This window comes from Podarcis muralis, chromosome 7 (assembly GCF_964188315.1).
Source record: "Podarcis muralis chromosome 7, rPodMur119.hap1.1, whole genome shotgun sequence".
NCBI classification, from domain to species: Eukaryota; Metazoa; Chordata; class Lepidosauria; order Squamata; family Lacertidae; genus Podarcis; species Podarcis muralis.
In genome coordinates this window covers 91739030-91760475 of record NC_135661.1, presented here as the reverse complement: position 1 = coordinate 91760475, position 21446 = coordinate 91739030, and the positions used below count along the sequence as shown (strand labels likewise).

Here is a 21446-nt window from a genome sequence, read left to right as displayed (position 1 = left end):
TGCCTTGATTGGCAAAGCCCTGAGCTCTTTCCCTGTCTCCCCCCGCAGTGCTGGAGGTCCACCAGTTTGCCCAGGAGGCGGTGGTGGCCGACGCCTGGCTGACCGCCCAGGAGCCGCTGCTGAAGAGCCGGGAGCTGGGCAACAGCGTCGACGAGGTGGAGCAGCTGATCCGGCGCCACGAGGCCTTTCGCAAAGCGGCCGCGGCTTGGGAAGAGCGCTTCAGCTCCCTGCGGCGGCTCACCACGGTACGGGGGGGGGGGGAGCGGGTGCGAATGTCGCCTTGGGGAAGGGGGAGGTTCTTAAGCAGAGATCAGATGGCCACCGGGCAGGGATTCCTGAGCTGGGTTTCCTGATTTGCGGGGGTTGGACTAGATGACCCTGGGGGGTCCTACGTTTCAGATTTTCATCATCATCAAACCTTTTATTGGCGTCACATACAAACATCCAAAACAAATCAGTGCAGAATTCCCACTTCCCCAGTGGCACAAAAGAAAGGAGGCAGAGCAGTCTATCGTCACATCTCTTGGTCTCCAGGGAGATCAGACGTCTGCAGTGTATTTCGACGACAAAAAACCAAACAGAGATATTTAGCCACTAATTTGGTGAGCTCCTGATCATTCCTCAGTAACAGAAAATGTATGACCTCCGACTCTGGTTTCCAGTTGGGGATACAGAGTTGATCTAGAAATTGCTGGCGGAGATCAGCATATAGTTCACAATTAACAACCAGATTTGGGAGGGTTTCCACCAGGTGGAAGTTCTTTCTCCTTCCACCCTGCCTGAGAACCTTCCCCAAAGGAGGTTTGATGGATTTGAATATATGTCAGGTGCGTACACGGGTGACGCTGTGGGTTAAACCACAGAGCCTAGGACTTGCCGATCAGAAGGTCGGCGGTTCGAATCCCCGCGACGGGGTGAGCTCCCGTTGCTTAGTCCCTGCTCCTGCCAACCTAGCAGTTCGAAAGCACGTCAAAGTGCAAGTAGATAAATAGGGTTCGCTCCGGCGGGAAGGTAAACGGCGTTTCTGTGCGCTGCTCTGGTTCGCCAGAAGCGGCTTAGTCATGCTGGCCACATGACCCGGAAGCTGTCTGCGGACAAATGCTGGCTCCCTTGGCCTATAGAGCGAGATGAGCACGCAACCTGAGAGTTGGTCACGACTGGACCTAATGGTCAGGGTTCCCTTTACCTTTAAAATGTGTAATATGTGTATGCCAATAAATAAGAAGAAGAAGAACTCCCGAGTTTTCCCCAGCCTGACCCTCCTTTGTGCCCTGCCCCACAGATCGAGAAGCTGCGTGCCGAGCAGAGCAAGCAGCCCCCCACGCCTCTCCTGGGCCGCAAGGTCTTCGCCGACCCGGCGGAGCTGGGCCACAAGTCTCTCCTGCGCCAGCCCCTCCATGAGAAGGAGCTGCTGCTGCTTCGCGGCCGGGGGGAGGCCCAGGCCCTGGTCAACGGGCTGAAGCCGGAGACCCCCGAGCGCAGCGAGGCCAAGGTGGGCTACGTCCGCCACGAGCTGAAGCCAGAGCGCCTCCAGCCCAGGATCGACCGGCTGCAGGAGGCGCCAGAGGCCAAAGGGCCCGGGGAGGGCAAGGCTGGCACCGCAGTGGAGGAAGACGCCCGCCGACCAGAGGTGGCGGAGACCAAGGGGGGCGGGCGGGTGGAGGCGCATGTGGAGCGCCACCGGGAGCGCCACGAGCGGCGGCTGGAGCGCCAGGAGTCGGTGGAGCAGCAGGAGGCGCCCCCGGCGCGCCACGAGCAGCCAGATCGGCGAAGGGAGAGGCGGGAGCGGCGGCTAGAGCGGCAGGAGTCCAGCGAGCAGGAGGCGCCCCGGCAGGCGGGCCGAGAGCGGCACGAGAGGCGGCTGGAGAGGCAGGAGTCCAGCGAGCAAGAGGCCCAGCGCAACGACCCCAAGGGAGGAGGGTGAGGAGCCACCAAGGGGGGGCGGGGAAAGTAGGCAGGTCTGGGGGCCGCAGAGGGAGAAAGCGCAGCTTGGTGCCCCCCAGCCAGACGCTCAGCTGAAAGCATTTGCTTAATTTGGGCAAGTGACTTTTAAATTAGGTCTTTAAGAAGGGATGCAACATTGGGATAGCTGCACTACAGCGGGTTGGGCTAAATGGCCCCTTAAGGTCCCTTCCAACCCTACAATTTGATGATTCTGTGACCTAACAAGGCAGTGGAGTTTTTTAATGAAAGTCCGATAGCTAACTACCAGATATTTTCCAGCTGTCATTCCTGTGGCGTTGCAGCAGGGGGCTGGTCTAGATGATTCCTGGGGTCCCCTTCCAGCTCTACAATTGGCAGCATTCAGGCTTGGGCAGCCCTGAAGGCAGCCCTGTTTAGGGAAGTTTTTAATATTTTGATTCTGTTGTTAATATTCAGTTGGGAGCCGCCCAGAGTGGCTGGGGAAAGCCAGCCAGATGGGTAGGGTATATAATACAATAGTCTGTTAAACATTAAAAGCTTCCCTAAACAGGGTTACCTTCAGATGTCTTCTAAAAGTCTGGTAGTTGTTCTCTTTGACATCTGGTGGGAGGGCGTTCCATAGGGCAGGCGCCACTACAAAGAAGGCCCTCTGCCTGGTTCCCTGTAGCTCTGCTTCTCGCAATGAGGGAACCGCCAGAAGGCCCTTGAAGGTGGATCTCAGTGTCCGGGCTGAACAATGGGGGTGGAGATGCTCCTTCAAGTCTTGGGACTTTGAGGCTGTTTAGGGCTTTCTAGGTCAGCACCAACACTTTGAATTGTGCTCGGAAACGTACTGGGAGCCAATGTAGGTCTTTCAAGACCGGTGTTATGTGGTTCCGGCGGCCGCCCCCAGTCACCAGTCTAGCTGCCGCATTCTGGATTAGTTGCAGTTTCCGGGTCACCTTCAAAGGTAGCCCCATGTAGAGCGCATGGCAGTAGTCCAAGCAGGAGATAACCAGAGCATGCACCACTCTGGCAAGACAGTCCGTGGACAGGGTGGGTCTCAGCCTGCGTACCAGATGAAGCTGGCGGACAGCTGCCCTGGACACCGAATGGACCTGCACCTCCATGGACAGCTGTGAGTCCAGAATGACTCCCAGGCTGCGCACCTGGTCCTTCAGGGGCACAGTTACCCCATTCAGGACCAGGGAGTCCCCCACACCAGCCCACCCCCTGTCCCCCAGAAACAGTCCTTCTGTCTTGTCAGGATTCAACCTCAATCTGTTAGCCGCCACCCATCCTCCAACTGCCTCCAGACACTCACACAGGACCTTCACCGCCTTCACTGGTTCTGATTTGAAAAAGAGGTAGAGCTGGGTGTCATCTGCATACTGATGAACACCCAACCCAAACCCCCAATGATTTCTCCCAGTGGCTGCATGTGGATGTTGAAAAGCCTGGCCTGGTCCCTCTCCCCTCCCAGTCCTGGGACGCAGCCCTCCTGAATCTCCTGGGGGACAGCCCCTCTGACACTCTTCCTGGTCACCCGCAGCAAGGCGACGTTGGCAGACATTGTGGAGCAGCTGCAGGAGAAGGAGTCCACGGGGCCGGCGGCCACGCCAGCAGCGGCCACGGTGAGTCTGTCCCCCCCCCATTTTTGCTGTGCCCACCCAGCCCCTGGCTATGCCACCCATGGGTTCCTGGGCTGACATCACATCTGCAGGAACCTGGGTGACGAGACCTTCCTTGGGAGTCCGCCATCTTGGCCCCGGAGACCTCAAAGCGTCTCTCTCTCTTCCCCCGCAGCCTCGTGAGAGGGAGTCTCCGGCCCGCTTGCCCAACGGGCTGGACATGCTGCCCGACCGGACGCCCCGCCCCGACCGCCCCCGCGCCCGAGACCGCCCCAAGCCGCGCCGGAGGCCCCGGCCCAAGGACCCCAACGCCCCGCCGGGGGAGGCGCGCCGGTCCCGCTCGGCCCCCGCCCAGACCAGCACCCCGCCCCCGCCGCCCCCCACCCACACCGTCCAGCAGGAGGGCTACCTCCTCCGCAAGCTGGAGCTGGAGGGGCCCAACAAGAAGGCCTCCAACAGGTGAGTCACGGGGGGGGGGCGCTCCTGCCAGCACCCTCCCCACCCACCCGCGGGACTGGCAAAGGAAAGGGGCAGGGGGCGGGTCTGCGTCCCTCTGCCGAAAAGGGGCTGGCCCCAACTGCCCTGGGGAGGGCAAGGCAAGTGGGCACAGTTAGGCTGGGGAGGCAGATGATGTTATTGTTGTTGTTGTGACTATTATTATTATTATTATTATTACAGTAGTACCTTGGTTCTCAAACTTTTTTTAAAAAATAAATTTTTTATTGTTAAAATAATTCAACATTAATACACATACAAACATACATTTCATACAACATACCTACATACATACAACATACCTACAACATACCTACACTCAATCCCACAGATAATTCCCATCACCATCCACCACCCCTCACCCTTTGTGTTAGACTTCCAATCTACTCAATTGCAATTTCTTTCCACTTCTATTACTTTCTTTCACACACCTTTAACCTAATTTCATACTTCTTTTTCTATTACACATTGTTATCCATCTTGTTTAGTATTCCAATATTTGAAATGAAACTTGTTTATTCTAATAGGAGTTCTGATTTTTCGATATAGTTTTGCAAGTATCTTTTAAACACCTTCCAGTCCCTGTCTGCCTTCTCTTTTGAGATCCTTCCAATTTCTCCCATTGTTTTGGATATATTGTAGTACTCCAATAATTTGGCAAGCCACTCTATCTTTGTTGGTACAGTACCACTTTTCCAATTTTCCGCAGTCAATAGCCTTGCGGCTCCTGTTGCGTATAAATATAAGGTCTTGTCTTCTTCCTTTAAGCTTCCTGGTACTATTCCCAATAAAAAACCTTCTGGTGTTTTCCTAAATGAATATCTGAACATTTCTTTCATTTCGTTATATACTGTTTCCCAAAATTGTGGTACCTTGGTTCTCAAAATTAATCTGTTCCGGAAGTCCGTTCCAAAACCAAAGCGTTCCAAAACCAAGGTGCACTTCCCTATAGAAAGAAGACAAAATGGATTAATCCATTCCAGACTTTTAAAAACAACCCCTGAAACAGCCATTTAACATGAATTTTACTATCTAATGAGACCATTGATCCATAAAATGAAAGCAATCATCCATGTACTGTACTATAAAATAAATAAGAAAGTATTGTGGATGATTAAAAAATAAAAATCATTTCCACAGTCACACAATCAATCAATCAATCAATCAGTAGCTGAACTGGTTTCCACACAGTCACAAAAACAAATTAACCAAAAAAGCCTCAAAAACAAAAACACAAACTAAGGAGCAAAAACAAAAGTGCCAAGTGCAGTGATACCTTGGTTCTTGAACTTAATCTGTTCCGGAAGTCCGTTTGACTTCCAAAATGTTTGAAAACCAAGTTGCGGCTTCTGATAGGTGCAGGTTCCTCCGGAAACAGTAGCTGACAAGGCCCGCTTTCCCATAGAAAGTAATGCAAAATGGATTAATCCATTCGAGACTTTCAAAAAACAACCCCTAAAACAGCAATTTAACATGAATTGTACTAACGAGACCATTGATCCATAAAATGAAAGCAATAATCCATGTACTGTACTATAAAATAAATAAGGCAGTATTGTAGATGATAAAAAAATTTTTAAAAAAAATTCTTACCTTCACTGATGATAGTCATTGTTTGGATGGGGGCTTTGATCCATTTCTGCAGTCACACAATCAATCAATTAATCAATCAATCCATCCATCCATCAATCAGTAGCTGAACTGGGTTCCACACAGTCACAAAAACAAATGAACTGAAAAAGCCTCAGAAACAAAAATGCAAAATAAAGAGCAAAAGCCAAAATGCCAAACTTAATCTGTTCTGGATGTCCGCTTGACTTCCGAAAAGTTTGGAAACATTCTGATTGGTGCAGGCGCCCCAGAAACAATAGCCAGTTCGACTTAAACATTCGAAAACCGAAACACTCACTTCCAGGTTTTCGGCGTTTGAGAACCAAGGTACCAATGATCACCCAAAAGCATCACACGAGCACCGCAGAAAGAGGTGGTCTGCAACAGGAATTTGAGGGGCTCAAACCCTGGCACCTTCTGCATGCCAAGCAGGTGCCCCCCCCGAACATCCTCTCCCCACTTGTGGGGGTGGGGGGCTCCTGGGTGGTGCTGACCCCGGCCGGCTTTCTCTCTCTCTCTCTGGCAGGTCCTGGATCAACCTCTTCTGCGTCCTCAATAAGGGGGAGCTGGGCTTCTACAAGGACTCCAAGGGGCGGGAGTCGGGCAGCACCCACGCCAACGAGCCCCTCCTCAGCCTCCTCAACGCCACGAGCGAGGTGGCCAACGCCTACAAGAAGAAGAAAAACGTCCTGAGGATCAAGTGAGCCTCCTGCCTGGGATATGGGGAGGGGGGCAGAGCCGTCTTTCTCATAGGGCTTAGTGGTGTGTCGCGCCAGGGCCTCTCAGGGGTGCCCCAGTAATTGGGGGAGCTGTGCAGCTTTGGCGGCAGCCTCCCCTTTTCCTGCACTCCCGCCAGCTGTGCCCCGCCAACCATAAGGCTGGCAGGCGTGCAGCTTCCCTCCCAAGCCTCCTCGGGAGGAGAGCGATCCCCACAGAAGTTTAGGATGGAAGCTGCGCCCTGCCAACTATATGACTGGCGGTGTGCAGCTTCCCTTCCAAGCCTCTGTGGGGCTTGCTCTCCTCCTGAGGAGGCTTGGGAGGGGCGCAACTTCACTCCTAAGCCTCTGCGGGGATTGCTCTCCTGCAGCGGCATGGGGGAGAGTTGTGCCCCCCCCCGGATGGCTGGCAGTGCGCAGCTAAGGCCACCCCAACACTATCTGTTGCAACTTGGCGCTGGGCAGATATTTGCACCCCGGTGCCGCATCTGCTAAAGACGGCCCTGGATGGGGCTCTGCTCCTTCCCTCCAAAGAGGGCAAGCAGGCCCCCAAGGAGTGGGCAAGAAACTGGAGACCAAGGGAGCCCCTCCTGGCTGCGCCCAGGGGCAGGGCACAGATGGTGCCCCTCCTGGGAACCAAGGTGCGGAATGAAGGCAAGGGGAACAGGCTCTCCCCAGGCCAGCAAGGAGGTCAGAAGGCAGCAGTAACTTACATGAAAAGTTGGGAGAGACTTTGGAAGGAGGACATCAGATTTACATCATGTTATGATTTAAAAGAAAATTGCATGAAAATGCTTTACAGGTGGCATTTAATGCCTCTTAAGTTAGCCAACTTAACGCGGGTGGAGCTGTGGTGTAGACCACTGAGCCTAGGGCTTGCCGATCAGAAGGTCGGTGGTTCGAATCCTCACGACGGGGTGAGCTCCCGTTGCTCGGTCCCTGCTCCTGCCCACCTAGCAGTTCAAAAGCACTTCAAAGTGCAAGTAGGTACCGCTCCGGCGGGAAGGTAAACGGCGTTTCCGTGCGCTGCTCTGGTTCGTGCTGGCCACATGACCCGACCCGGAAATCTGTCTGCAGACAAATGCCGGCTCCCTTGGCAGTAAAGATAAGCACCGCAATCCTAGAGTCGTTCACGACTGAACTTAACTGTCAGGGGTCCTTTACCTTTTTTTAAGCTAGCCAAAATATTCAGATCTAGGACAAACACTTCTTGGAAATGCAGGGAGGCTGAAGGCACATGGATCCACATGTGGTGGAACTGTGAAAAGATTAGACAATTTTGGGAAATGATTTACAAGCTGAAGAAAATGTTCAAATGCTCCTTCCCTAAGAAACCTGAGGCCTCCTGCGAGGAATTATGGGGAATGAAATCCCCAAAAAGTTCAGGAGAGTCTTTATGTATGTTACAGTCACTGCCAGAATTCTAATCGCAAAAGGCTGGAAGGGAGAGGATATTCTAAATTAGATTGGCAAAACAAGATAAGAAAGTACGCTGAACTGGTGAGATTATCAGAGTGGGATACATACAGAGTCTGTGTAAAAGAACATTGTCAAAAGATCAATCTATTGGCAGGTCTTGATTGAGCTTTGGTGTGTAAATAGGACAATTTTGTGAAATAGAATATGTAGTAAGTTAAATAACATGTAGAAAGCAAAGTTTAAGTGCATATTTAAGGAATTTAATTCGGGAACGCAAGGGGAAGATGGGAGGTCTTGTCAAAATTAATCACAGATGGATGTACAAAGCAAGTATTAGTTAAAGAATGAATCATTATTTTTTATGTCTCATTTTGCCTGTAACATCTATTGTACATTTCTACTATAAAGTTTTCAACCAATAAAGCATTCAGAAAAGGGGGGGGGCAGCAGTACATCAGAACACAGGGGCCCATCGAGCCCAACCTCCTCTTCTCAAAGAACCTAGGAATCAAGACAGACTGCCTCTGGACCTGGAGGTTCCATAAGAATTTAAGGAAAGCCTGGTTGCAGGATTAGGCCATTGGCCCATGTAGTCCGGCGTCCTGTTCTCACAGGGGCCAACCAGAGACCCATCATGGGAAGCCTGCAAACAGGATCTGGGCACGACTGCGCTCTTCCCTCTTGTGGTTTCCAGCAATGAAGATTCAATGCACAGCCATTGTGCCCAGGAGCCATTGATAGCCCTCTCCTCCTCCTTCCTAAATTTGCCTCATCCTCTTTTACAGCCATCTAGGCTGGTGGCCATCGCTCTCTCTTGTGGCAAGGAGTTCCATAGTTGCCCCTGAATGGCAGTGAAGTGCAGGAGGGCTGCTGGCCGGATCCAGTCCAAGGCTATTCCTCTGTTCTTGACTTCCCTAACCGCTGCTTCTTTCTCTCTTCCAGGACTAGCGAAGGTGGCGAGTTCCTCCTGCAGGCCAAGGACGAGGTGAGCTCTTGGTTCTCTCTCAGAAGGGTGTTTTTACATTTATTTATTTTTCAAAAAAAAGTTCATACAAAATCCTGCAAAAGACAGTGTTATCAAACAGGATCTGGCAGCAATATACGTATCCCATATATGATTATTTGTCTGTGGGCAAACACCGGCTCCCTCGGCCTGAAAGCGGAGATGAGCGCCACACCCCAAAATCAAATTCGACTGGACTTAACTGTCCAGGGGTCCCAGAGCAGAGACAGAACAGTTAAACAAGGCAGGGTTATGAAACAGGGATCCTGTGATATCAAGGCAATGTAATTAACTGATTCAGATGCCCTTAGTCACTGTATCAATCCTATTCATTCGTGGGCCAAGGGGATCCCAGCCCATGTTCCTCCTGGCTTACAAATGAAATAAGGTCAGATCCCCCAAAAGGTAGAAAACCGTCCCTTTTCCTTTAGCCCCTGAAGACCCTCAGCTGTTAGTTTTCCACTTTAGTGTAGCAAGTAGGAAGATTGGCCCCATCTCAATTTTTCTAAAACTGTGCAATGGTCATTCTAACCACTTTAAGCAGGTACACTATCAAGTCTTCCTTATACAGGTAGGTAGCCGTGTTGGTCTGCCGTAGTCGAAACAAAAGAAAAGAAATCCATCGTAGCACCTTAGAGACCAACTAAGTTAGTTGTTGGTATGAGCTTTCGTGTGCATGCACATTTCTTCAGATACCACAGCATGCACACGAAAGCTCATACCAATAACTAACTTAGTTGGTCGCTAAGGTGCTACTGGAAGGAATTTTTTAAGTCTTCCTTATGCCAATCTTGTCCCATATAGATAAAAGGGCTAATTGAGAAGTTGGGATAATGTTATGACCAAATAGGTCCTTTTAATCTGTTTAAGTGTTTAGCATATTTGAGACCCAGTACACCCTAGGAAGGAACAAGTCAACCTCAGACAGACAGTATTGGATTTCTCTATGAGATTGTTTTATTGATTCACAAGTAATTCACCTGTCAAGACAAGGAATATGGACTCAGTCAGACACACAGCCCTTCATCTCCCATACTCACCACCACTCTTCGCTGAAGTGATCAGTTTCAGTCAGAGTTTTGGGTGGCCAGATAGCGGGATCCTGTCTGCCTCTGGCACACACACCTGAGAAGTCTCATCTTTTCTTGCTGTTCATCTGAATCTTGGCCGTCCTTCTTGTCCTTGGCATGTTCTTGGCATTTCATGATTCTTCTTGTTTGAACCTGGTGTTGTGTAGCTCCTGGCATTCTTTGAGACTAGTGTTGTATAGCCAGTCTTTTACGCCTCCTTGCATGTACCGTTCATATCATATTGTTTTTGCCAGAACGTGCTCATTCCATTAGCTCTTTGATCAACACAGTTCATTAATAGTTCCTCAACAGCATCCATTTTGTGGTGTTCTTCAGCCATTTTAGGCCCATACAAACCATTCCAATCCAAAAAATCAGGATGCGGATGGCGCTGTGGGTTAAACCACAAAGCCTAGGGCTTGCCAATCAGAAGGTCCTAGCAGTTCGAAAGCACCTCAAAGTGCAAGTAGATAAATAGGTACCGCTCTGGCGGGAAGGTAAACAGCGTTTCCGTGCGCTGCTCTGGTTCGCCAGAAGCGGCTTCGTCATGCTGGTCACAAGACCCAGAAGCTGTACACCGGCTCCCTCAGCCAGTAAAGCGAGATGAGCTCTGCAACCCCAGAGTCATCCGCGAGTGGACCTAATAGTCAGGGGTCCCTTTACCTTTAATCCAAAAAAAGGTTGCAAACCGGGATACAGTCATACCTCGGGTTACAGCTGCTTCAGGTTGCATTTTTTCAGGTTACAGACCACCAAAACCTGGAAGTACCAGAACAGGTTACTTCTGGGTTTCGGCGGCCGCGCATGTGCAGAAGCGCTCAATCGCAACCCACACGTGTGGAGACGCACAGACACAGGTTGCAAACGCTGCGGGTTGCGAATATGCATCCCACACGGATCACGTTCGCAACCCGAGCACCCACTGTATATCAGAGCCCAGAAGGTTTTTACTTTACTGCAAGTCCACCACATATGATAGAAATGTCCCTCTTTTTCTTTACATTTCCAGCATTCCTTATTTTTCACCTTATACATTTTAGCAAGTTTTGTTGGCCTTAACCCTCTTCCTTCCTTCCTTCCTTCCTGCAGGAGGAGCTGAAGACCTGGCTGGAGGCCCTCACTGCCTCCATCGCGGAGCACGCGGAGATCGCCCGCTGGAGCCAGGCCTTGCTGACCACCTCCTCCACCGACGAGGGCAACCCCAAACATCGGGACGCTGACCGCAGGGCCAGTACCTCGGGCCGCAAGAAATGAGGCTGCCCCTCTGGCCGCAGGGCCGTCAGGCTGCTGTGAGGAACCTCCGGAGAAGGAGGCGCCGCCGGACACTCTGGGCCCACCGTCCCCGTGGCCCTCGGCCTACGCAAGGAGGAGAGCTTCCTGGGGCAGACTCTGGGGGTCTTTGGGGAGGGCCACGGCCGGGCGCCAAGGCACTCCAGGGGCCCTGAGGTGTGTGTGGGGGGTGCCTGCTCCCTCTGTATCTGCTGAACCAGCCAAGACTGTAGAGACAGTGAATTGCTGGGGGGGGGTGAGGCTCCACCAGCACAGAGGGGGGGAGCTGGTGCCCCAGAGGGTCCCCAGAGCCTGCCCCCCTTGCTGCTGCCAAGAGGCACCCAAGGGACCCTGGCGGATGCGCGGGGTCCAGGAGGCTGCTCTGCTTTCCCATGGCTGGTGCCCAGGAACAAACAGCGCCCCCGTCAACCACGGAGTCTCATCTTCTGCTTTTGTCCAATCTGTGTCCAGGGACCCCTCCCTTTTCATATTCTCCCCCCCCCCCAACGCTCCAAAATGTCTGCAGAGTCCTCCAAAGGGGACCCGTGTCAGGCAGAAGCAGAGGCAGGCCAGGCGAGGGCCAAGCGCCACGGTAGTGTGTGTGGGGGGGTGTTGTGCAGGGCCGCCCCCCCTTTGCTGCCACCAGCGGGAAGAGGCAACTCGCCCCCCCCCCCATCCCTCCCCAGGAGCTCAAAGTGCCTCCTTGACAACGGCCCTCAAGGGGGGGGGGGTGTCAGAGGTGGGGACTGGCTGTTTCTGCTTTCTCTGCAAGAAGTTCTCCTTCCAGTTTCTTGTCTTCCGATCAGCAACAAAACTTGCTCCAGTGGGGGCAGTTTTTTGTGAGAGTTGGGGGGCAGTTGCGGGGGCACCGCTCCAGACCCCCCCTGCCTGCGTCCGCCTCACCGCCTGCTTCGTCAGCAATCAGACTCCTAGGAACTGCATTCGACGCATTACTCAAGTCCAGAGATGACCCCACGCCGCTCCCCTGCCCCCACCCGGAAAAACGTCTCGTCTGGGGTGCTGTGTGTGTGTGTCGGCCCCTGGCCAGTTTCCCATCTGTGTCTGGCTCTGCTCCCATCTCCCTCGCGAAGCCATCTGCCCCCAGTTGCCTTTGCGCCTCTCTCTGCGTGCCGTTCCGATGCCCTCCGGACAGTAACCTCCTCTGCGTCCCTCGAGAGGCGGAGAGTGAAGGGGCCGAGGGGGGAGGCTGCCTGCTCCCCCCTTTTCCAAAGCCGCCTGGGGCTCTGCCTCTCCCACTGCCTCATCTTTGGGGCTCGGGGGATCCGAGACAGAACGGGCTCCAGCTTCCAAGGAGGGGCCCGCAAAGGAGGCGCAAACGGCGCCCGGACTTTGGAGCACAAACTCACGTCAGCAGCACAAGGGGGGGCAGCCCGCGGGCACTGCTTTGGCACTGCTCTTAACAAGCCATATCCCTTGCCATCACGACTTCTGCTATTGGGGAGGGGCACCTCGGGGAGGGGGCTCACCCATCACGGCACGGAGGTGTGCTTTTATGCAATAAACAGCAGAGTCAGGAACTGCACCTGGAGACGGCCCCAGGAGGTGCGGGGGGGGGGGGGCTTGGAGAGCTGGTCCTCTGCCCCAGAACAGCACATCAGCTTTGCCTGCGCCCTCGGAGATTAGAGACCGTCTCGGATCCTTTATCTTGCGATTCCTGCCTTGCCAGGGGTTGGACCAGATAACCCCTGGGTTACCTATGATGAGGTCAGCCAGAGAGGGAAGGGAGTTTCTGTGGGTCTTTTGGGCTGCAGAGGCTGGACCGGTCCTGGCGAGGGTTTTTCAAGCTGGATGTTTCACCCCTGACCCTTGTTTGTCCCCCTTGATTTCAAGTCTGCCTGCCTGGCTTCCAGCTCTTCTTCCCATTCAGTGCAGAGAGGAAACGGAAAGGCAACATCTGTCCTGGAAGCCAGCTGTGCAGCTCTAGGGGGGCAGGTTAGGGTCATCCTCTCCTATCCTTTTCCCCTGGGAGCTCAGGGAGATGCTGAAGTCGTACCCCTGGTCCAGCTAGCTCCATCCGTATTTTGGATACCGACCATGGCTCCCTTGAGATTTCAGACAGGCTCTCTGTATCCATAGCAGGTGCTTGACCACTGACCTATGGCCTTCCTGCCCAGTGTGTCCCATTCCCAGGACGGCCAGCGACCCCCCTAAGCTCTCCCTCCCAGTGTGAAACGCCTTCCTACAAGTCAATAACCGCCTCCATTTCCAGCCCGAGCTTTGAGACCAGGTGGGGGATGGGGATGCTCTTGCCAGCCAGGGGCCAAGATTGGGGGCTGTGCTTTGTACATTCTTCAGGGGGGGGCCCTTGGGGTCCCTCCCAGCTCTAGCTGCAATGATTGGTGACCTTGGAGATTTGAAAACCCAAACTTTAAAACGTGACCCTTGTCCAGAGAAAGACAGTCCCAAGCGCAGCTGGCACCGGTCCCCAAACCTCTCTCAGCCCCAGGACTTGGTGTCCAGATGCTCCCTGCCCCACATCCAGCTGCATGCTTGATCCGCCCGGGGCCGGCGTGCTCCCTAGCCAAGGCCTGGAGGAGCTCAGATTAATTGTCGTGCCTGTGAACGGACCGTTCTGGGGCAGCTTTTCCCAATCTCGTAACGTTTCCAGCCTGAGACTGGGCCCAATCCGGCCTCCCTGGCCCCGGGTGTGTCTCCACGGTGCCTCTCCTGGAGCTGGTGCACTTTTATCTGTTGACGCTTCCGCATCCCCCTCGGCCTCCCCTAACTGTTCAGAAGCCTGTAAGATATTGTAATTGCTTTAAATAAGTTTTTTTTTTCTTTGTCTTGTATAGAAAAAGAACCGCCAAAAAACTGGAGCATTTGGGGTTTTGCATTCTCTCATTTTGTTTGGCTGTAAATCTTTCTGAAGAACTGTGTTTTTCAAACAGAGACCAATTTGTAAAAGAGCTTAGATCTTGGTTGCATGAGATCCAGCGATCAGCTTGCTTGCTGCCTCTTCGTGTGGGTCCCCACCACGTCCAGTCTCAAGAAGCCACGAATCCTCCACGCACCACGATGGGTGTTCTTCCAACGTGGCTGCAGGGGTCCGCTGCTCCGACTTCACCCATGTCCAGTTGCACAGAGATTAGTAGCTCTCTTTCTGCTCCCGGTGCAGATCCTGGTCATTCCACGGCCTTGACCAATGGGGAAAGCATGAGCTGTGCCACCTTGGTGTCCAATAAAGGGAAACGGAGTGGTCCTAGACCCTGGCTGCAACCAAACCTGTCTTTTGGGGTCCCATTTCTTTGCCAGGCTTCCATGGCAGCATCCTAGCGGAGGCAGAACAGGCACAGGGACCCAGTGGCCCTCTAGATGTGGTTGGGACTATAACGCCCATTGGCTAGGCTCCCTGAAGTGGATTAAGGTTGTAGTCCAACCCCCACCGTGTGGGAATGTTCAGGGAGGCAGGAGAGGATATATTGTTTATTAACATCCTTCCTAATTTGTGCTAGCAAGTTCCTTAACTTAGCAGAGTTATACATTCCCCTTTTAAATGCAGAGTGGGTAGCTGGTTGCAGGCTTGTGTAAGCCTCTCACTATTAGGTTCCTGGTAAGTTCCCTTTTATCCCTCTTAAAAGAATAAGCACACGGCAGTCTTGTGTAAAGTCAATAAAAGACGTTTACTCACATCATCAGTTCACAGTTGGATCCCTGAAGGCAGACTTAGTTACAAAGTATATACAGTGGACGCTCAGGTTGCGAACGTGATCCGTGCGGGAGGCACGTTCACAACCCGCAGCGTTCGTAACCCACAGTGCCGTGTCTGCGCACACGCAGGTCACAATTTGGTCTTATGCGCAAAGCGCAATTTAGCACTTCTGCACATGCATGAGCGCCGAAACCCGGAAGTAACCCGTTCCGTTACTTCTGGGTTTGGCCCGGTCCGCAACCCAAAAATGTGCAACCTGGAGCGTCCGTAACCCGAGGTATGACTGTACATGTGGATCTATCCCATATGGGGATAATCCCAGTGTCCTCTGTTGGCTAGAGCATCTCGAGGAAGTCAAAGAAATGCCTTTGTCCTTTTGTTACCTGCACAGGTAAGGCCACGCCCACCCCTGGTCACATGCAAGAGGAAGGATGCTCCAGGCCAGGAGGAAACAGGAAGTTTTCAACTGGCTGGTCCAAACATCCCCTTGCATGTCCACTCTAGGAAAACAAGGAATGTGGTACTTGACTGCTACTTATGCATCACATCCCACACCCTGTGCTAGACCCGAGCCCTTGCTATTGCTATGCATTTTCTGGGTGCCCCTCTCCGCTGTGTTGCCAGGCCTCTTTCTTGCTAGGTGCTTTAAAAGAGGGATTGGACAAATTCATGGAGGCAGGAATGCTTCTAAATGCCAGTTGCTGGAAACCAGGGGAGGGGAGAAGGTTCTTGTGTCTGGGTCGGGCTTGTGGGTTTCCCATTCTGGGCGTCTGCTTGGCCATGGGGAGGACAGGATGCTGGCCACATGGGCCATTGGCCTGATCCAGCAGGGTCTGCTTACGTTCTTAACATAGGAATCTGCCTTTTACCAAGTCTGACCGCTGGTCCATCTGTTGGTGGCAAGGAAGAAATAGGTATATCAAAGGAGAATTCCTGGATTGCAAGTTTGGAGCAAGTCCTCTTTGGTGGGAGAACCCCGGCAAAGATTTAAAATCACAAAGCATGCAGCAAGGTAAAGTGTGGAAATATCGGCCTTTAAGAGATGCCCTTGTGAGTTCCTTCCAAAGTTCCCCTCTTCCACAGCATAGAAAAATACCACACATTTAGTGAGTTAATAATTGTTTACTTACAAACTCTCCAAAGGTCTGATTCATGTGCTTTCCCCCACATTGGTCGTAAAACACAGGCAGTGAAATTTGGTTTAGTTGCAGTGGTGAAAGTTCCTAAATTATCAGCATGATAAAAGCTTGTTACAGCCATGCGGTCTGAGCCTGGAACAACCCACCCACCCTCCTGAAACTGGCATTCGGGATTGGGGGGAACTGTAGTTTCAGAGCTACAATTCCCAGCACCCTGATTCAACTACACCTCCCGCGGTTCTTTTGGGGGTTCGGGTGGGGAGTCGTGCGCCAAATGAGTCTGCTCCCCCCCATCCTCTCCAGGTGGAGGATCTGCTAGGCTCTCCCTGGCCTCTCCTACTCCTGCCTGTTGTTAAGGGGGGAAATTTTGGGGGGAGAGCCTACTCAACAGCCCAGCTCGTCAGGGTGCGAGTCCCCCGAGGGTCCATGAGGTCAGTAAAAGAAGGAAGTTCCAGCCAAGTAATCTGGAGCAAAACAACAGTCAGTAGACCAGGGGGCTGGTCCATTGTTCCTCAGACCATGTGGGGGGCCGGACTATATTTTGAAAAATAAAAATGAATGAATTTCTATGCCCCACAGATTCATTTTAGATAAAAGGACACATTCTACTCATGTAAAAACACTGATTCCTGGAACTTCCATGGGCCGGATTTAGAAGGCGATTGGGCCTGATCCGGTCCCCAGGTCTTAGTTTGCCTACCTGTGCAGTAGACCATGATCTTTATTGTTGCGCAACCAGTCCCCACAGTAGTAAGGAACCCTGAGCATGAAGGGACATCCTCTTTTAAACCTTCCCTCTTTCCCCCAGAATACTCTTTGAGGGGCATCATTGATACATCATCACTACATCACTAGCATGTCACAAATGGGGAGGGCTATACAAGGGTATACAGAGGACGAGATGGTTGGACCGTGTTCTCGAAGCTACCAGCATGAGTTTGACCAAACTGCGGGAGGCAGTGGAAGACAGGAGGGCCTGGCGTGCTCTGGTCCAGGGGGTCACAAAGAGGCAGACACGACAAAACGACTAAACAACAACAACATACAAGGGTTACACCAGTTCAACATTAGGTCGCTTTATCAGACCCCTTTCTCAACACCTCTTAACTCCCCATCACTGAAAGAACAATGAAACTCTTGTCATCTCCTTTCCGTCAGGTCTTTGTCTGGAGATGGGCTTTCAGAACACCTGACTTGCTCAACTGTCTAGTGTTGCCCCCTGGTCACTCTCTGGGTGGGGGGCCCTGTATGTGCTCTCACGATTGGGGAATTATGGCGGGATGCCCTGTTCCTGCTGCCTACAGCGACTTCCTGCTTCTTGGTTCATGGACGGAGGTGGAGCCCAAATTCACCTTTCTTTAAGGATCAAAATGGCGTTGGAATGAGGAGAGTCGGTTAAAGTATGGATTTTCTACGAACTTATAAAGGTAGGTATCTTCCCTGAGCTGTCAAGTCGAAAGGATACATTCAGGCAAAATATTTGTAACGTTGTAACAACTTTAAAGATGTGGGGCCCCCCCCTGTAATTTCCGTAACAAGAGCTACAATTCCCAGCACCCTGATTCAACTACAGCTCCCGTGGTTCTTTTGGGGGGTGGGAGTCATGGGCGCCAAATGAGTCTACTCCCCACTCCTCTCCAGGTGGAGGATCTGCTAGGCTCTCCCTAGAGTGGCTGAGGAATCCCAGCCAGATAGGCGGGATATAAATATTATTATTATTATTATTATTATTATTAATCAATCAACCATTGCAACTATTATTATTATTTTCCCTGGCCTCTCCTGCATGTCTATTGGGAATTGGATGACCCATGCATTTTGTCTCCCGGCGAAGGACGGAATACAAATTCAATTAACAGCCATGATAGTTAGGGGGTGTTGTAAACAAAATCTGCCCTTATTCCCTTATGGGGGACACAAGAGCCCTTGTAGAGTCCTTTGCAGGTTCTCCATCGGTCGGAGAAAATAACAGAGGCCAACCAGAGAATACTGAGAAGCAAAGCAGCTAGTAAACCTGATCTTTATTGACTGTTGCAACAGGGTGCTCCCCCCACATGCAGGAGAAGGAGGAGGACCCCAAACCATGTGTGCTTGCCCTTATAGGGCCATTTTGAAATTCCCTGCCCTGGAGCTCCAGACCACCCCTCCATACATCATACATACATCACAGAAGGGGTGTCGCTTAAGACCACCCCCCACAAACATCATCATACCTACATCACAGAACAGGTGGTCTAAAACAGAAATTTGAATGTTGTTTTTCCTGTGTGCCAGGTTATCTGATTGCCTTTCCTGATTGCCTTTCCTGATAGTCTGTCACCCATTAAAATGCTGATTGCTCAATTCCTGAGACAATGGCAAGGTTCCCTGACCTCCCCACCCCCCTGGGAAAACATTTGCCCAGTTTGGGAATCAAAAATGGTTTCAGGTCGGTCTTCCTGTGCTGATCTATGTAAGTGCTTGGTTGGTACATTTCTGAACATTTTATATATCTAAGACCTTAAAATTCTTATCACAGGTGTAACCCAAGACCACCCCCCAGATACATCATACCTACATCACAGAAAAGGCAGTCTACAACAGAAATCTGAGTGTTGTTGTTTTTCCTGTCTGGCAGGTTATCTGAGAATGCCTTATCTGATTGCCTCTCCTGGTAGTCTGTCACCCTTTGAAATGGGGATTGCTTAAAGATTTGGTCAGTTTGGGATTTAAAATGGTTTCAGGACTGCTGCTCCAGACATGCGGTTTATATATTTATGTACTGTTTGCTTGGTACTGTCGCAGGAAACCCCCCCCCCCCCAATCATTCAGTTTGTACAAATTTCACACACACACACACACACACACAGAGACATACGCTACGCTTCTGTTATAAATTCATAGAAAATGAACCATACATCGGATTTGCACTGTTCCACTTTTATTTGACTCCATGAAGGAAGGACTACAAAATGGGGAAGGTTTGATACAGGGCAGCCATAATCCCTTCACCATCCCAGCACATCCACAGGAGCCCTGCCCAGTTGCTATGCCAACCCTGATGGTCCCAGACAGAAGACCATCAAGATCACAAAGAACTTGCATATGGGAGTGGATTCAGCATGGACTGAAACAAAGGACAATGATCAGCTCTTCCCTCTGGGGGCAGGAAACTGCAAGCTCCCCTCTGTCACCTGGAAAGTATTCATGGGGAGGGAGAAAGGGGGAACCAACCAGGTGACAAGACACTCAGGTTACCACCACCACCCCTCCCTCAACCCCTCCTTTCTGTGATGTATGCATGATGTTTCTGGGGGTGGGCTTGATCTATAGGATGGGAATTTCAAAAGTCTTTATAAGACCTTGCACACCATTTTTCTGGGTCCTTCCTCTCTTCTGCAAGTGAGGGGAGCACCCTGTTGCAACAGTTCAATAAAGGCCAACCCTACAGGCTCCTGTTTTGCTCCAAGTTATCCTGGGTGGTGTCCTTATTTCTTGTCCAAGGGAGCCCACGGATTTCTCCGTTAACAAGCGAGATGAGCGCCGCAACCCCAGAGTCGGCCACGACTGGACCTAATGGTCAGGGGTCCTTTACCTTTACCTACTTTGTTGTTGTTGTTGTTTAGTCGTTTAGTCGTGTCCGCCTCTTCGTGACCCCATGGACCAGAGCACGCCAGGAACTCCTGTCTTCCACCGCCTCCCGCAGTTTGGTCAGGCTCATGTTTGTAGCTTCGAGAACACTATCCAACCATCCCATCCTCTGTCGTCCCCTTCTCCTTGTGCCCTCCATCTTTCCCAACATCAGGGTCTTTTCCAGGGAGTCTTCTCTTCTCATGAGGTGGCCAAAGTATTGGAGCCTCAACTTCACAATCTGTACTTCCAGTGAGCACTCAGGTCTGATTTCCTTAAGAATGGATGTGTTTGATCTTCTTGCAGTCCATGGGACTCTCAAGAGTCTCCTCCAGCACCAGAATTCAAAAGCATCAATTCTTCAGCGATCAGCCTTCTTTATGGTCCAGCTCTCACTTCCATACATCACTACTGGGAAAACCATGGCTTTAACTATACGGACCTTTGTTGGTAAGGTGATGTCTCTACTTTTTAAGATGTTGTCTAGATTTGCCATCGCCTTTCTCCCAAGGAGCAGGCGTCTTTTAATTTCGTGGCTGCTGTCACCATCTGCAGTGATCATGGAGCCCAAGAAAGTAAAATCTCTCACTGCCTCCATTTCTTCCCCTTCTATTTGCCAGGAGGTGATGGGACCAGTGGCCATGATCTACGTTTTTTTGATGTTGAGCTTCAGACCATATTTTGCGCTCTCCTCTTTCACCCTCATTAAAAGGTTCTTTAATTCCTCCTCACTTTCTGCCATCAAGGTTGTGTCATCTGCATATCTGAGGTTGTTGATATTTCTTCCGGCAATCTTAATTCCGGCTTGGGATTCATCCAGCCCAGCCTTTCGCATGATGAATTCTGCATATAAATTAAATAAGCAGGGAGACAAAATACAGCCTTGTCGTACTCCTTTCCCAATTTTGAACCAATCAGTTGTTCCATATCCAGTTCTAACTGTAGCTTCTTGTCCCACATAGAGATTTCTCAGGAGACAGATGAGGTGATCAGGCACTCCCATTTCTTTAAGAACTTGCCATAGTTTGCTGTGGTCAACACAGTCAAAGGCTTTTGCATAGTCAATGAAGCAGAAGTAGATGTCTTTCTGGAACTCTCTAGCTTTCTCCATAATCCAGCGCATGTTTGCAATTTGGTCTCTGGTTCCTCTGCCTCTTCTAAATCCAGCTTGCACTTCTGGGAGTTCCCGGTCCACATACTGCTTGAGCCTTCCTTGTAGAATTTTAAGCATAACCTTGCTAGCGTGTGAAATGAGTGCAATTGTGCGGTAGTTGGAGCATTCTTTGGCACTGCCCTTCTTTGGGATTGGGATGTAGACTGATCTTCTCCTTTACCTACTCTATATACCTGTACAGGAGGGCCTGGCGTGCTCTGCTCCAGGGGGTCCCGAAGAGGCGGACACGACTCAACAACACCACCACTATATATCTAAGAGCTTCCACTTCTGGGCCCAGGGCGCCCCCCCCCCCCGCCGGGCTTCCTCCCTCTGGGCCTGGAGGCTCCTCGCCCCTTCGTGGGGATCCCACCTGCCCCTTCTGCCCTTGACCTTTGACCCCCGGGTCCGCGACCCTTGACCCCGCCCCGCCCCTCTTTCAGGCCCAATGGAGACGCCGAGCAGGCGGGCCCTCGAGCCCGACGCCCAACCGAAGCCAAAGAAGCCCCAAGCGAGGCGGCCAATAGCGAGGCGGGACGAGCCGGGCCTATCAGCGGAGGCGACCGCCGTTTGTTTACGCCAAGGGCTCCGCCCCGAGGAAGCGCACCCAACCGCTCGTCCGCCCGTGGCCAATGGCGAGAGAGGGAGGGCGGGCTCCCCCGCCACAGCGAGCCAATGGGCGGCGAGGACGCGGTCCGGCCAATGGGTTCCGGAGGAGGGCGGGGCCTCTGCGGCGGGAGGCGGGGCTGGAGCGGGCCT

At 51.9% G+C, this 21446-nt stretch overlaps 1 protein-coding gene and 1 long non-coding RNA gene across 8 annotated transcripts in view; one reads left to right on the top strand and one right to left on the bottom strand.

Moving 5' to 3' along the window:
* The window catches only part of SPTBN4 (spectrin beta, non-erythrocytic 4), a 90145-nt gene extending 76102 nt beyond the window's left edge, over window positions 1-14043 (top strand). For 5 of the 6 annotated variants that reach the window (XM_077932471.1, XM_077932470.1, XM_028741789.2 and 2 more), the window contains 7 exons: window positions 49-245; window positions 1283-1920; window positions 3455-3536; window positions 3709-3992; window positions 6166-6339; window positions 8717-8759; window positions 10937-14043. In XM_077932471.1, coding sequence (XP_077788597.1) covers window positions 49-245; window positions 1283-1920; window positions 3455-3536; window positions 3709-3992; window positions 6166-6339; window positions 8717-8759; window positions 10937-11101 — 1583 coding nt within the window. In that variant the 3' untranslated portion in view covers window positions 11102-14043. Of the gene's footprint in view, window positions 1-48; window positions 246-1282; window positions 1921-3334; window positions 3537-3708; window positions 3993-6165; window positions 6340-8716; window positions 8760-10936 lie in introns of those variants that run through there. The other variant, XM_077932472.1, reaches the window with a different exon arrangement.
* On the bottom strand, window positions 4238-21087 carry LOC144328533 (uncharacterized). Of its 2 annotated transcripts, none has more exons than XR_013393800.1 (4): window positions 20882-21087; window positions 7520-7613; window positions 5622-6306; window positions 4238-4974 (listed from the first exon to the last, which is right to left on the bottom strand). It is a non-coding gene; the product is annotated as an uncharacterized LOC144328533 (long non-coding RNA). The 2 variants fall into 2 exon arrangements; XR_013393801.1 differs by having other exon boundaries at window positions 5938-6306; window positions 20882-21083.
* Between the last annotated feature and the right edge of the window lie 359 nt (window positions 21088-21446).